The sequence below is a fragment of the Dipodomys ordii genome, unplaced genomic scaffold, assembly GCF_000151885.1.
Source record: "Dipodomys ordii isolate 6190 unplaced genomic scaffold, Dord_2.0 Scaffold40, whole genome shotgun sequence".
Lineage (NCBI taxonomy): Eukaryota > Metazoa > Chordata > Mammalia > Rodentia > Heteromyidae > Dipodomys > Dipodomys ordii.
In genome coordinates, this window is record NW_012267256.1 from 5243178 (window position 1) to 5258499 (window position 15322).

Below are 15322 nucleotides of genomic sequence, written 5' to 3' on the forward strand. Positions count from 1 at the left end.
GGATTTAGGCTCAGTGCTCATGCTCATTTGAAATTTTGAGGTAGTTTTTCTTCAATGACTGTCTAGAGAGCCAATGACAAAGACAGAGATAGAACAGGCACAGAGTCATTGAAATAACGAGTGACTTGCTTAATGAAGGAATAGGATCTGTATGTGTCCACACAGAAGTAAAGGTGGAAAGCTCGAATGAAATCACGTCTGGATGAATCCTGCTTTGATGCTACCCTTTGACCACTGCCTTTGGCAATTTTGGGAGAGCCATAACTAAATTCCAAAATAGCACAAGCCTGGCCAGATAGGACCTACGTAAATGAGAGAAAGGTACAATTGATTTTTAAAGTGAATGTACCAAACTCCAGCCACATAGCTCAGCTCACCTCAAATTCACAACCCTCCTGCCTCAGTCTCCTGAAGGCTGGAATGACCACCATATTCTGTGCCACTTTCTTTCTCCTGTTAATTTTAAGGTAGGCAATCTCATACTTGGGTGCGTGTGGCTTGGTTAGCAGATCTCAGGGCATATTTCAGATCCTGTTTTACCCCTCAGCTTGGTTCACGTGTGCAAGTTAACTACCTGCATGTGCAACCAGCTGTGTCAGCCCTGTTAACTGCTCATATACATTTCCTACAATTTCAGTGACAGGCAGCTGGAACTCAGTGAGAGTTTTAGGTTTCTAAGTGGCACAATATTGCAATTCGCTCTGGATCAAAGCCGGAGACATGCTGCCTGTGTTGGCTCTGCCATTTCGGAAGGTAGAACATGAACAGAGGCAAATCATTTCCAGACAAAGCCACCTTATAGGCTCATTGTAGAAGGCATCCACACAGCAACCTTCTGAGGATTTGAAACAGCAAAGCTCCTTCCTAAGACTATTGACAATTCTGGATTGTGTTCACGAGTGAGGAAGAAACATCATATCCATGTGAAAATGTGGAGTATACAAGTCCTTATAAACTAAATTTCTTGTCACTCTGCCTGCCTGGCAGTCTTTCAGCAACTCAAGATGCGAACTAGAATTACGTTACTTAACTTTTTTTTTTTTTTTTTTTGGAACTAAGTTTTAAGGAATGTGAGTTTGAACTCTTGCTTAAGGAAGTATTTTGGTAGCTCTTAATCTGAGCAACAATTACTTTCTTAAATCTTTCCAAAATCACATTGGCACACCCAGAATCTACAACTGCATATTAAAAACCTAGACATCAGAAGTTAAGTGGCTTTCTGAAACTTGTGGGAACAAACAGCAATAAGACTTTGGTCTAAAGAAATCTGCAAAGCCTTCTCTAAGCACAATTTTTGCCCTGACATTCTTTAACATGCAATCCTGTCATTATACCCTTTGCCTGAGGCCTATTAAAAAGCCACCTCTAAAAGTCTTTCTTGCTCTCTCTCTCCTCTCCTTGAAAAGGATCTAGCAAATCCAGATGATTATATATCCCAACTCTATAATTCCCATCATTTAGATGAAGGCCAAGAGAAGATAACCAATTTTTCTGAATGTTACAGTCCTTAAGGTCATGAGCTCACAACTGCATACTAAGATAGTGTAAAATCATCACTGCAGGAGACTTTTACTCATTTCAACAAGTCAATTTGTTATGTTCATGCCATTTTATAGGCCTGTCTATAGGACTAATGGATTCATACAATCGATTTAAGAAATATCAATTTAGGAAATTCTTTCTGACATTAGACTAGCAACTAGAATTGGTGTGCTTGAAAGTCATTATTATTATCCAAGTTCCCTTTTCAAACCACTATAGTGCCTTTAAAATGAGTTTCAAATCATACAGGAATTCTGGACTCTAGGATTCAAGTAGCTTCGCTTTCAGCTTCCTTTAAATTGCTTTCCTTATCACACCCGGCCTGCCCTACTTCATGGCCTCTGGGCCCTGTCTCTCAACCCTTTGCCTTCTAGTGTGGTTTTTACTACAGCAGTAACACCCTGCTATCATTCTCAGACCTCCAAGAAAAACAACAGTCTGCAATGTTTGCCTGAAAACTCAGGACACTATTTGAAATAAGCTCTGATTCCCAAATTTTTGATAACCCTAAAGTTCTCAAATACTTTCTACTGTTTCATTAAATTATTCATGCTACTAATCAGGTTACATACATAACATTAATACAAGCCATAATGATTAGCAAATGATGCCTTTTAAAAACATAGTTGAATTCATTTATTGTTGACTGCAATCTGTCTGTATATATATATAAAAAACCAGAGATCCCAACAAGAAGGTTAATGATCTATGTAGACTCAATGAAAATCACTGACAGTATGACAAGAACAACAAGAATGACAGTAAAAACAAGAATCCAAATTAGAGACAACAGTCTACAAAGATGAGAGACATGTGACTTCAACATAGTGATGATAGGCTAGTACCATTATGAAGCCACAACACCATTTTACTGGCCATAGCTCTTTGTACATGTTCCATCTTTATTATACAGAAACTGAACCAACTAATAGCTAAACATGTTAGATGAGAACCATGCAAGGTGCATAGATGTGAAGGGCTTTGTCTAAGTGAATCCTGGCCATGAACAACTGTGCTAGATTCTTTACAATGTCCTTTCCGTTGCTTACTTCACTCTAGCTATCGCGGTCTCATTGCTTTCATTGAACAAGTTCTCCACATACTATTTGCCTCATTGGAAATAGTCTGTATCTGGTTAGAAATCTGGATTGTTCCCTATTCTCCAGGGCTTCTCTTAAAATGAGAGATTCTTTGCTCGATCAAATATTTCTAAGATACATGAGTCTACATAAAGACTCAAAAGAATCCCAAACTAGAAACAAGAAAGCCAATGTGAGGGAGTATACAATGTAAGGTACATTCATAATATAAGGTACATTCATAAGTAGAATACTACTTAGCAATGAAAAGGACATACTGAATAGAATAAGTGTATCTAAAAGTACTAATGATCAGAGTCAAACATTTCTACTTATAGAAGACTCTACAAAAAAACCCCATAAAAAAACCTCAATCTAATCTGCAGTGACAAAAAGTAGATCAGCGATTGCTTCTGGGAAAAAAAGTAAAGAACAGGAAAGGAAAATAAAGATCTTTTTAAGATTGATGGAAACAATCCATCTCTTGATGTAATAGTCATGACTACTTCATGGTATTCTGAAAAATGCACCAAACCGAGCATTAAATTAAAATGGTGCCTTTTGTTGCATGCCAAGTTGTAACTGGGTTAAGAATGTAAGAAGATGACCAGGTATAGTGTGTATTTGTTGATAAAACTTGCTCAGTCTCAGGTTGCTCAAAGGTAGAGCCCATTTATGCTCTGAACCACTGTGCTGAGCAAGTTTTTGTTTTCAATACATAATAAACGTCAAATAAGAAAATGGTGTTGAGTGTAGTTGTGGAGATGGGAGGGAAGGGATGGTAGGGGCAAAACAAAGGAGGAAACAATAATGCTTGATAAGAAATGTACTCATGACCTTGCTCATGTAACTGTAACCCCTCCTCTGTACAGTATTCTCACAATAAAAAACTTATTAAAAAAAAAAGAAAATGGTTGTTGAATTCCAAAACAGTCTCTAGAAGAGGAGTATACTGACATGATTGTGCCTTGGTTTAAATCCTTTAAAATCTTATTTTGGAACTGGATTTAAAATCCAATCATCAGTGGTTCAAAGAAATCCACTTCATTACTTTCTAGTCACAACATACTTTTAGGCAAAAACACATTGGCTCTGGTCTGATAACCCTCTACAAATTGCTGGGCTTAAGGCTTAACGACTTTTACCTTTGCCTAACGTATCAACTGTCATCACAAAATACCAAGATTTGCTGCTTTTAAAGAGAGCCAGACTCATGTGCTGAGAGAAGAACTTTAAAAAGTATTGAGTACTTAGGAGGTAGCTGAGGGAGGCAAGTTAGTAAGGTTCTGTCCTAAAGAACAAGTTGTCAGAGTGGTTCACCTTCAAGTCTGTCATCCTGCCCACCCAGGAGGTGGAGATAAGAACATTGTACTCTAAAGACAGCATGGCCAAAAAGTGTACGAAGACCCAACTTTAAAAATAACTATATCTCAAAGGATGGAGGTATGACTCAAGTGGTAGAGGTCATGAGTTCAAAAATCCCACTACCACTAAAGAAAAAGAAATTCCTGAGGGATGGTAGACTAATGACCAAAGAGTTCATAGGATATTGGGAGGCCAAAATACTTTGAGATTCCTGACATTATTTACTAGACTATAGACATTTATTGCAACTTGGAAGATATAGGTTGAATCCAAAGCAGTATTTAAATGTTGGAAAACAAAATTTAAGTGTAGATGCATTACCATTAATACAACTGTAGGAGGAATAAGTTTGAAGACATATTAGTTTCCATTTTACTATAAAGTCCTTTCTAGCTCATTGAAGGCTATAGAATACATTTACAATCCCTAAAGAACATTCTCATTCACAGCAATTCTATACTTCTATTCTTACTTCAGAGGGTAGTATTAAGATGTAATGAAAATGTCATGTTAAGATTCTTCTTATTTTTTGTTTTGTTAGTGCTGGGGTTGAACACAGGGCCTTAAACTCTCTCAGCTTATTTGTTTCGCTCGTACTCTGTTACTCGAGCCATGCCTCTACCCCACTTTTCCCTCACTGACTTCTGTCCAGGCTGGCTTGGAAATGAGGTGTTCTAGACCCCAGCCTCCTGAATAGCTAGAACTATATAGTACAGGCACAAGTTTTTAAGGCTCCTTTTATGTTTGGTATTTTTCATTTTCAAAGCACTTCTCACTCAACTCAGCCTTTTCATTATGTTTGGTATTAGCTATCTATGTTCTGCCAACTCCAAGATACAAATCCTTAATTGGCATTCCGAAAGGCCATGGGAAATGCCACTGAGTCCTTAAGTTGGTGAGAAAACCACAAAACCACTCCCATAATTCTCTCCAGTTATCTCATTGTATCTAGTATAGACGCATCAGTAAGGTGTGAAACTCTTCCCTTGCATTCTGTGGGCTGGACTCGCATGAATTAGGCAAGGGTCCCACTACTGAGTCATGCCCCAGGTCTGACCATGTGAATCTTACAAATCTAACACTACTTTCTTCTTCTTCTTCTTCTTTTTTTTTTAAAGTGCAAGACCAGATGGAGAAATCAGCAATTGTGAACAATGGAGAAATCAGCAATTGTGAACAAGGATGTTAAATATTCCATAATTAGTGGGCATGAATTGAATATCGTGGTGGAATTGCTAAACCCTTTGGAGATGATGCAAAAATTAAACAGAGTTTCTGATCAGGGTATCTAGAGAGATGTTTAGATAAATGATTCCTTACATAAAGAATAAAGGTAAAATCCTTAAATTATAATCTGATTCAAATCTCTCTTTTTGGTAAATGAGCTAGAAGTTCATATATCTATCTATATGTAATGATATATATCTATATAATGATATAGATAGATAGATATAATGTTCAACAAATATAAAGAGTGCAAAGATTTGAGTCACTAAGCTGAATATGAATTCACAGAGCGCAATAGTAGAAATCATAACATCTTGAGAAAAAAATCAGGTGGCATTTCCAAAAAACAAATTTTACCAGGAAGAATCGTGTATTAATCTCTTTCTCTATTGCCTGTTATTTTTTCAGGGGAAAATGCAGTCCCCCACTCCCACAAATGAGGCAGCTGAGTTTCCCGCATTTGGGGAAATCGCAAGGGCCAGCACATCCGGAGTCTAGTGGATAAACCTCGCCCTGGGAAAAACCACCTCTGCCACCCTGGTGTCTCCTCTGCCAGGTAAGTATGTCTCCTTATCTTTATCCAAGTAACCAGTGCCTTAGTTTTGCAAATACATTGGGACTGGAATCAAGCATCTGATTTTAATCCCATCTCTGACACTGAGCAAATGAATACTATTTCCCTTCAACCATTCTTCAAAAAAAATATGGGTGAATTAATGAACAATTAAAGCATTATGCACCAAACATGAGGTACCCGTCATCACAGTGACCAACAGTGACTTCACATGCTAAGTGACAGAGCTGGACACGTGGCATGCTTAATGGTTCTAACACTTGACATTCTTTTCAGTAAGTGTTACAAACGGAAAGAAAGATGGGTAGGGATTTCAAACTATATTGAAACATTGTAACATGACCAGCCCTACCAGTGGAAATAAAAGGATGGCAAGTGGAAGCCATAACTGTTATGAAAGACTAAGCCCTTTGTGGCCAAGAAATGACGTTATGTCCATTGTTTTGTACGGTAGGTAAACAGTTGAAAATAAAAAAAAATCTAGTAGTTTCGTTGTGGTGAAAGACAGAGTGAGTAGTGGTGGAGGAGGTGTCAGCAACATGATGTAGGAAAAAAGAAGAGACTCACACAGCCTGGGGGGCAGGAAAATGGAAGATGTGGTAAATTCGCTCACTTTAGTTGCTTTTTGTTTTTTTTAATTTTAATGGCTTTTTTTTCATTCTTTCGCCTAGTAAAGATGTCAGAAGGTCCTAATTTATTATCGGACGTCTATTCCTATTCCTAGATGTAAGAGAGTTTAACTGTATACAGGTACAGAAGAACCAAAAGCAAAAGCTGGAATAGCAGCAAGCATATATCCTATAATAACCACAGCTGCACACTCCAACCTCAGCTCAGAGTGCAGGGAGAGGAATCAGGCTGCACAGCCTGGGAACTGGGGACTGGGGCTGGGGAAGAAGGGTGAGGCTTTCCTTACATTAAGGCAGTGGAAGGGAGGAAGCAAAACGCTAACTTCTCCCAGAAATAATGGAAGCCACAGACGATAACAGAATCTTGGATTAATATCTTCAGGATGGTTCCCTGGCCTGCATATCTGTATGCCCACACATACATATCAGGTCAAAATGTATATGGTCAAAGTACATGCATCTCAGACAGCACAGGTATTCTCTGTCCGAGATGCCTTTTGCTGCTGACATCGGGTTAAATATTAGAAAAGGAAGATTATCAGCATTTCTGTCTCATATGACTGGAAGCACTGTGGGAGTTGAGGCTGAACCATAAAAACAGCGGTGTGTAAATTTCTTTTCTTCATGCAAATTACACCACAGAAGATTTTTTTTTAATTTGCATTTAGTCAAGGTAGTGTTCATCCGTGCTTTTTAGAATTTGTGCATCTTCTTTCCTACATATCCTGGTGTACATTTAAATTAAGGTCATTTACACTCATTCATTCATTCACTTTTCCACTTGGGCTGTGTGCTTGGGCCGTGCTATGAGAAGCAATGGGTCCGAAGTGACCACCTTCACGGAGTTTGTCATACGATAGTTCATTTCACTGCGCCATTCCCATGTGCCAGTCAGGCACCCAGCATGCTACTTACATGATTTTTCTATTTTTGTGTGCCAGTCCACCACAAAAGATTGGATCAGACACTGCCATGGTGCTCAAGCTCTGCTTCCACAGTCAGGGTACATTCAACACGTAGTGGGCTCAGGAAGTGCTTCACCAACTAATACATACGGAGACAGCAATAACCTAAACTCCCTGAAGAAAATTACCCAGATGGCAAAAACACTCACTTCTATAGCTGCCTGGTCCATGTGAAGGAACACAGGGAGAATGAAGAGACAAGACAAAACCAAACAAAACTGAAAGCACTTCTCAGAAAGAGGAAAGGGAAGGGGTCAAGGGAGAACATAAATAATCCTGATAAAATCCTAGACAGTTTAACGCCAAATATACATCTCCTGGCATTGCAAATGTTGGTCAGTAGCAAAATACTGGAATTTGGATTTTAATTCTTCAGTGGCAAAACTTAACATCTGCTTATCGGGTCTAAAACAAATAACTGTCCTGCCCTCTTTCACACTTGCAAGTAGATTCTTTCTTAGGTGCATATTTATTCCATTTATTATTATTATTTTGTAAGGGATCTGTCTCTGGAGAAGGTGTGAAATCAAAACATGTCACCTGACATTTATCTGTAATACTGTATTCACAAGATGAAAAAGGTAAATGAAATGAACAAGGTAAATCCATGAGTGTGTATTTTTTGGCCAATGTTTAAAATCTGAAAAACTACTCCGTAGAAGATATTTTCATTATGTAATAAGAAATTAATATTATTATACACACAGCAGTGGAGTAGAATAATCTTAATTTTTAATTAAAATTGTTAAAAAAAAACATAAGAAAGTTGACTTTAGCTTCCTTCATGAAGGCATTCTTCACCAGGAGCTAATCTCTCTATCGCAGTCATCTGCAGAGAATAAAGGGAAAGGAGTAGCAAAATCATCTGGTGTGCAACTCAAGGAAACACAGAGATACGCTGGCAGAGACTCGTGCTTTAGTGCTGCACCGACCTCCTTGGCTGAACAATAACTTGTCTGTTGGACTGCTGTCATTGGAGGGAATCTCTTCATATTCCAGATCTATAACACACTTGGGTTAAGGGTGGATCAAGTCTGGCTTCTAAAAAACTTCAAATTATCTACTTCATATCTCATCTAGCTCTGCTATCTGTCTAGGAGGTATATGGCATGGGTATGCCTAAAAAAATGTAGGAAAGTACTGCTATTACCTCAAGATGTTGGTTTTTAAAACGACTATTAAGTCTATTGATATCCAACCCCTAAACAGAATAGATTGCGACTCTGGAGAAGTTTCTGTTTCCCTAATGAGCAAGAAATTCAGACACACATAATGTCCCTATCCTGAAGAGCTATCTATCGAGCAATTTGTGAAATTTCTCTCATTAAAAACCCCACAAAACTCACCGCTCTTTAAGCCCATCGTTCAACTACAGAATACAAAAGCAAGCCTAGGCAGCACAGGTGTTTCTGAATTCATTTCGTGCATGCATTTCACTCAGTATTAATGAGCTGGTGACACACAGTGAGTATGATGGTTGCCATAGGTTTCCATTGGCAGGCAACTTCCATTTTCTTCTAAGAGCAAGTGCACCGTGGATTCCTGCTGTGAGGCCTGCAAAAGCCATCTAAGCGAAGGGACAAGTTCTTCCTGAGCTCTTGTTGCATGAACCATCTCTAAAACACGAGCTCTTTTTGTTTTTATTTTATTTTTTCCCCCTAGGGCTGATGACCTGTATTTTGTTTTCCCGAAGCACATGCTTTCTCCTGCAAGGTTCCACAGCAATCACTTTTATTTGTGGGACACTTGGGAAGTGATGGTAATGTTTCGAGTAGGGGGGAAAAAGAACTTTTTTTAAAAAAAATATCCATCTTATGATGATTATGTTTGGATGAAATATAGGGCTTGCCATCAACAAAATTACAAAACAATTCCACAGGGAGTGCAGACCATTCAGAGTAACTCATCTGTGAAAAAGTGAACTTTAATTGTTACTCTTGGCAGCCATCTAAGAGAAGAGTGAAATATTATACTAAATATTGCCACGTGCAATAGTAAAATACGATTTCCTCCAGAAGCAGTGCACAACCCCCTTCAGATTTCGGCTTGAGTCTGGTGATTTTGTCTAAATCCTCTTGATTCCCCTCTCTCCAAAACCAACAGAGTATTTTTTTTCCCAAAGAGCTGAATGTTTTATTAGAACCATTTGCTCTTTTTAAGTTGCCAAAAAGGAATAAGTAAAACTAAGACTTTTATTTGGGTTAAAGCTGATTCATCAACTTCATGGAGGTCAATGTACTTAGTCTATGAACCTTCCACTAAGAAGTTTAACCCAGCCTTGAACAAGCCAAGGTTAAATGGTCAGCCCTTGCAGTCCCCAGAGCGTTGTGGATTTATATTGTAGGAGTTTTGCTGGAATTGGAAGCTAACTGAAACAAAATACACATATGGGACATAGTCTGGATATTTTTTTGAGGAGCTGATATTTTAAATAATTTGATACAGCCCATACACTTTGCAATGTGGGGACTGTCTGAATTTAGGATTAGGGATTCCAATAGGTATTTAAAACTTTTAGATCAAAAAAATCTCTTTGAACATGATTTCATTATATAGTTAAGGTTTTCAGTATAGAAAAGGCATATGATAATTCTGTAAAGCAGAGGGATACTGTTCGTCTAAAGAACCAAGTGAAGTCTTCAGTGAAAAACATAAATCCAATAATTATTATGTGGTGATGGTTGTCTGAGATATTTAAAAGTTCTGGTAAGCAAGAGTCTATGACAAGCTATTTGCAAATAAACTTTGAGTATATATTCTTGGGCTGGGGGCATGGCTCAAGTAGTAGAGTACCTGTTTAGCAAACACAGCACTGAGTTCAAACCCTAGTACCATCAAATATATATGTATATGTATACATATACATACACACATACAAAGAAGCACATATATTACATACACATATTACATACACACAGTGGAATAATATTTACATATAACTTCCAAAGGCTATATTAAGATTAAATGTATGATATAATAAATACTTAAATGTTTTTAGGCCCCTAAAATGTTTACACTGGGGTAACAAGGGCCCCTAAATTAAATTTTCGGGATTATTTAGCTTGTTACTGATGTTCTGACTATCAGAGTCTCAATTTATGAGTAGATATTCTTGATGCCACAGGACAGTGTTATTTTACCCATATGGAAATAAAATCATCTGTAAGTATAAGTATATAGTATAAGCATAATAAAACGGAGTCTTTGTTATCACTTAATAGATTAAAATCTAGGTTATATGTAATTTGAGTAAAACATTTAATCTTTGGAATGCTCTATATAAATAACAGCTTTGTATAATTACTTTCTTTTTATTACAACATATATCATCTATGGCAATAAGCGTAACGGCTACTTTAATAACACTGCTGGAGAGATACAGAATCCTTATCAGCCCTGGGAAAAATATTCAGCATGTGTTCTGTGTTGCGTATAATGTCATAAAGACTCACATTACAAAACTTACAAAAACTTTTGGTTTGCACACAGTAACACTTCTGGGAGCTATCCCTCTGTATAACTTTAGAACCAAAATTTATAGAATGCATACCCTGCTAGTGCTACACTTGACAGAACAATATTATACATCTATACCTACATATGGAAACACATCAGTTATTATTTAAGTAGAAATAATCACTATAGAAGGTGAGGAATACTAAAATACATGCTTATAAACACCACTCAGATAAGCAATAACAGCAAACTAATTAATGAATTAAAGGGTCCCCATCAGCTGACTATACTTACAGCTTGGTTTATCGTTTTTTTCTTTTTAAAAAAATTGATCTGATTTTGTGGGAAGCCAAAGAAATCTGCCTTGATATATGGTCTTTTAATTTCGAAAAAGTATCCATCTGCCTTTAGTTTCATGGACAGCTCATGTGTGAGGACAAACTTGCATGTTGCATTTGAGAGTTTGTGTTTCCTGTTCTCCATTTGAAATGGGAGGAAAAATAAAAAAAAATCTTTTGCCTGTGACAGAATAGGAAAGAAGTTCTCACCCTTAAAACCAGCAGCATTGGTTTTCCAGTCATTAGCGTTCAAATGTCCCGCACGGGAAGTCCTGACAATAACATGCTGTACGTCTCTCCAGGTCAGAAACGGACTGGGGAAAGACAAGGTAAGAATCATTGTACCAAAAAAAAGAAAAAAGATGGGGGAAGCAGAGAGTCACAAGCAAATCAAAAAGCAAAATCAAAATGGCAAAGTACTAAAAACAAAGGGTCAGAGATTTGGGTTTGGGATAACCAAATGCCAAATGCTGCTCTTGTTCTCAACGTGGACAAGTGATATTCGTCTTTGGGAGAATAGAAAATGTAAACCTCTAACTTGAAGAAATCATATATTGGAAGTCGTTGGTATTTTCTTTTCTTTTAAGGGTGAGGATTTCCAGTTTCCTCAACTGTGGCACTGTTGTCCTTTATGGAAAAGTTTGTATCGTCCTTGGAAACTGACAGGAAGCCACAGACAGAATGGAAGGGCTCCTGCTCAGTCATACAGCTAGGCAATGAACATGCGACTTACCAGCCCACCTAACAAGGTTTATTTCACCTTCTGCACAAGTATAGGTAGGATATGGAAAAATGTCAATGGAAACCAAGCCCTCATCTTGAGTGCTGTTTAAGGGACATATCTCAAAGTTGTTCCCAAGTTTGTTCTAAGTGGTTGTGATACTAAATTCCTTTATCTCTAGTTCTAGTGACTCATTAGCATTAAAGAGCACAAGGTACCAGCTATCCATGGTTCTCTCTTAAAGAATAGATGTAGCTAGAAGATATTTGCGCCACTGTATGCATATGAAGCTCCTCAAGACAATCTTTTACTTAATAAAAATTGTGATAGTAATTACTACACAGTCTACATAGTCATTATTTTGTTGTTGTTTCTCATTGACCACCTTCAATTCAGGGCCTGAGTGCTGTCTTTAATCTTCTGGGCTCAAGGCTGGCACTCTAACACTTGAACCACAGATCCTCTTCTCATTGTGTTGGTGATCATTGGAGATCACAGACTAATGGACTTTGCTGCCCCGGCTGGCTTTGAACCACAATCCTTAGATCTCACCGTCCTGAATAGGTAGGATTATAGATGTGAGCCACCTGGCCCACCTTCATTCCAGAACTTTTTATCGGATAGAGCACAACATTTCAGAGGAGAGAGGACAAAAATGACCATTTTAACTTTTTTTCCCCCCAATAATGTGTATTAGACTCAGAGCCTTGTGGTTATTATTAGGCATACGCTCTGCCATTTGAGCCACACCTTAGCCCTTTTGCCTTAGTTTATTTTTTTAAGAGAAGGTTGAGAACTCTCCAACCACAATCCTATCTCCACCTTCTGAGTAGCTGGGATTACAGGTGTAAGTCACTACATACAGAAAAACAATTATTTTACTTGCAGCTGAGCTATAATGGTGAAGTCGATGCATGGCTTCATTTCATACTACAGTTTTCCTCTAATTAAATCTAGGACGAGAGGGTGAAGTTGCAGTATCCACATGAGGATGGCCTCCGAGAGAGAGAGAGAGAGAGAGAGAGAGAGAGAGAGAGAGAGAGAGAGAGAGAACTCTGTGGCCAGAACAGATGACTCCTCCTTTTGAAAAAAATTTCCTCATGTAAAGTGTGAATATTCATATCCTCTTCACTGAACTGATCGAATCACTTAAAGGGATGCTGGTTACTTAACCCTAGTGCTGGTGTATAAGTTATTAAGAAGTGATAGCACATATTTTTGTAAAGTAAGAGCTGCTACTCTTATTTTGTGACTTGGATATGAAGAACACAGGGGAAAGGAAAGCACTATTTGTTTCTGATAGTTTGTCATGCTCTCATGCCAAAATATGAATGGAAAGTGAGAATGACCATTTTTTAAATTTTGCAAAGGGGTTAAGACTTGGATCCAGACTAATTTTTAAGGTTTCATCAGCAAAGGAACGTAACATTCAAGAAGCTCAAAATAGACTTTTCATTTTGCTGGAATATAACATTTATTAAGACTTAATTTTAGAAGCTTATAAGGCATGCAGCTCTCAAGGAAGGGACAAAAGTAGGTGATAGTTACCACAAGGAAGGAAACAAATGGCATGATTTGGCCCTTTGCAGACTAAGCTTGAATTCAAATGATAGTCCTGTATACTCCATGTAAAGGAAATGAGCCAGGATAATTCTAAATAGTGGTTTCAGCATTAGATGCTGCATTTGACTAAGATGTGATATCTATATCCATTCTCTTCCCTACTACATTACTTGGGTAAAGGGCAAAAACAATCTCTCTTACACACACACACACAGACACACAGACACACAGACACACACACACACACACACACACACATACCCACAGACACAATTTAACTTGGAAAGAAATTCCTGCTACATATTTACGGTATGGCAGAATCTTTCCAAAAGAAAACACATATTCTTATTTTTGCAATGAGGGAACAGCAGGACAGCAAAAAAGCGTATAGATTAAACATATATGCCTAATAAATCAACCTAGTAATTTTAAAATAACCCCGTTATAACTTTTATATTTTAAACCATGCTCCTCAAGGTGAAAAGGTTTTCAGGCTGTCTATTTCCAAGGCAAAATACTTTCAGAAACATCCACCTACCATTGGATTTTGAGCATTGAAACATACCATTTTCCCTAGAGAATCTTAGTGATGCCAAAGTATCAGACTACTAGAATAGGGACCATTATCCTGTACTTTTTTGCCAGCTAGATTCTGGCATATTTAGCCACTCCGCCTGAGGAAAGGAGTTACTTATTCTCATGCTAAGTTACAAAGGCTAGTTCTTAGACAGCATGTAGTGAAGAAGGAATAATCAGCATCAGGAAGTTGGAATTAGGTGTGGATGGAAGGCAGTGTTTGACTATCTGATAATGCATACAACTTGGGAAATGCTCTAATTAAAATGTCCTGAATTTCATCAAAATAAATAGGGAAGAAAAAATTGGAAGCTAATAGATTTGGAATAAGTATCATTTTTATTCGTGGGAAGGAAACAAATGAGCTCAGGAAACAAGTTATAAGTTAATTTTGGAAGAAATTCTGGTTTAGTAATCATGGGCAGCCCAGTAGACTCTTGTTTATGAAATACTTTAGTTTACATTGTGGTTTGTATTTGCATATCTATGGGTTAGCAAATGCACAACAGCAACACACTCCCCATATAGAATAAAAGCACCCACGCTGCACTCATCTCAGAACACCTCGTGTTTAAGAACAGGAAGATTGAGCACTGAGACATTGGCAAAGCAATGATGAGAAAAGGGACGAACACTCACAGATCTAGAAAACAGGAGTCAAAGAAGACTCACTCCTGAGGCTGCTGACCATCTCCCCATAATAACCACGTGGGGGTTTCTTCCTGGAATTATTAACCATTCACTTTCAATAATATGCAAAACAAGAAAGTGTAATGTTTCTAAAGACCTTCACGATCTGAGTAGCTGTTTGATGACCTTTCAAGGCAGTGAAATGAACATGACTTTCTGGAGAGTTCTGTAGACGTAACCTTTCCCGGTAATGAAGGTTATCATCTTTTATTGACCAACCCTTAGTGAGCAGCCTTTACCAGGGTCCAGCACTGCATGCTTTCCATGTAAGATTACTGGTTAATATTAAAATTATACAATGTAGGATACAGTCTCACTTGTGTTCATTTCCCAGAGACAGAACCCAAGCACTGAGTTACTCAGAGTCAGGAACAAACACAGGGAACAAGAATGGAACCCAAGGAGCTGGGAAGGTGGCTCAGTGGTAGAGCACTTGCCTTGCATGCCTGAGGCCCTGGGTTCGATTCCTCAGCACCACATAAGCAAAAAAAAAAAAAAAAGAATGGAAACCAACTGGGCTGAACTGCAAAACCCGTGCTACGGCTCACGACCTACGGTTCGTTCCAGGGGTGAATCCACAAAAGTGCTCCCGAGACA

The 15322-nt window shown here is 38.1% G+C and overlaps 1 protein-coding gene across 1 annotated transcript in view; it reads right to left on the reverse strand.

Annotated features, from left to right (window-relative positions):
- Window positions 1–15322, reverse strand: part of Pcsk5 (proprotein convertase subtilisin/kexin type 5) — a 351177-nt gene that overhangs the window by 162387 nt on the left and 173468 nt on the right. Inside the window, exon 10 of the mRNA XM_013018392.1 lies at window positions 11386–11489. Within this exon, the coding sequence (XP_012873846.1) occupies window positions 11386–11489 (104 nt within the window). The remainder of the gene's footprint in view (window positions 1–11385; window positions 11490–15322) is intronic.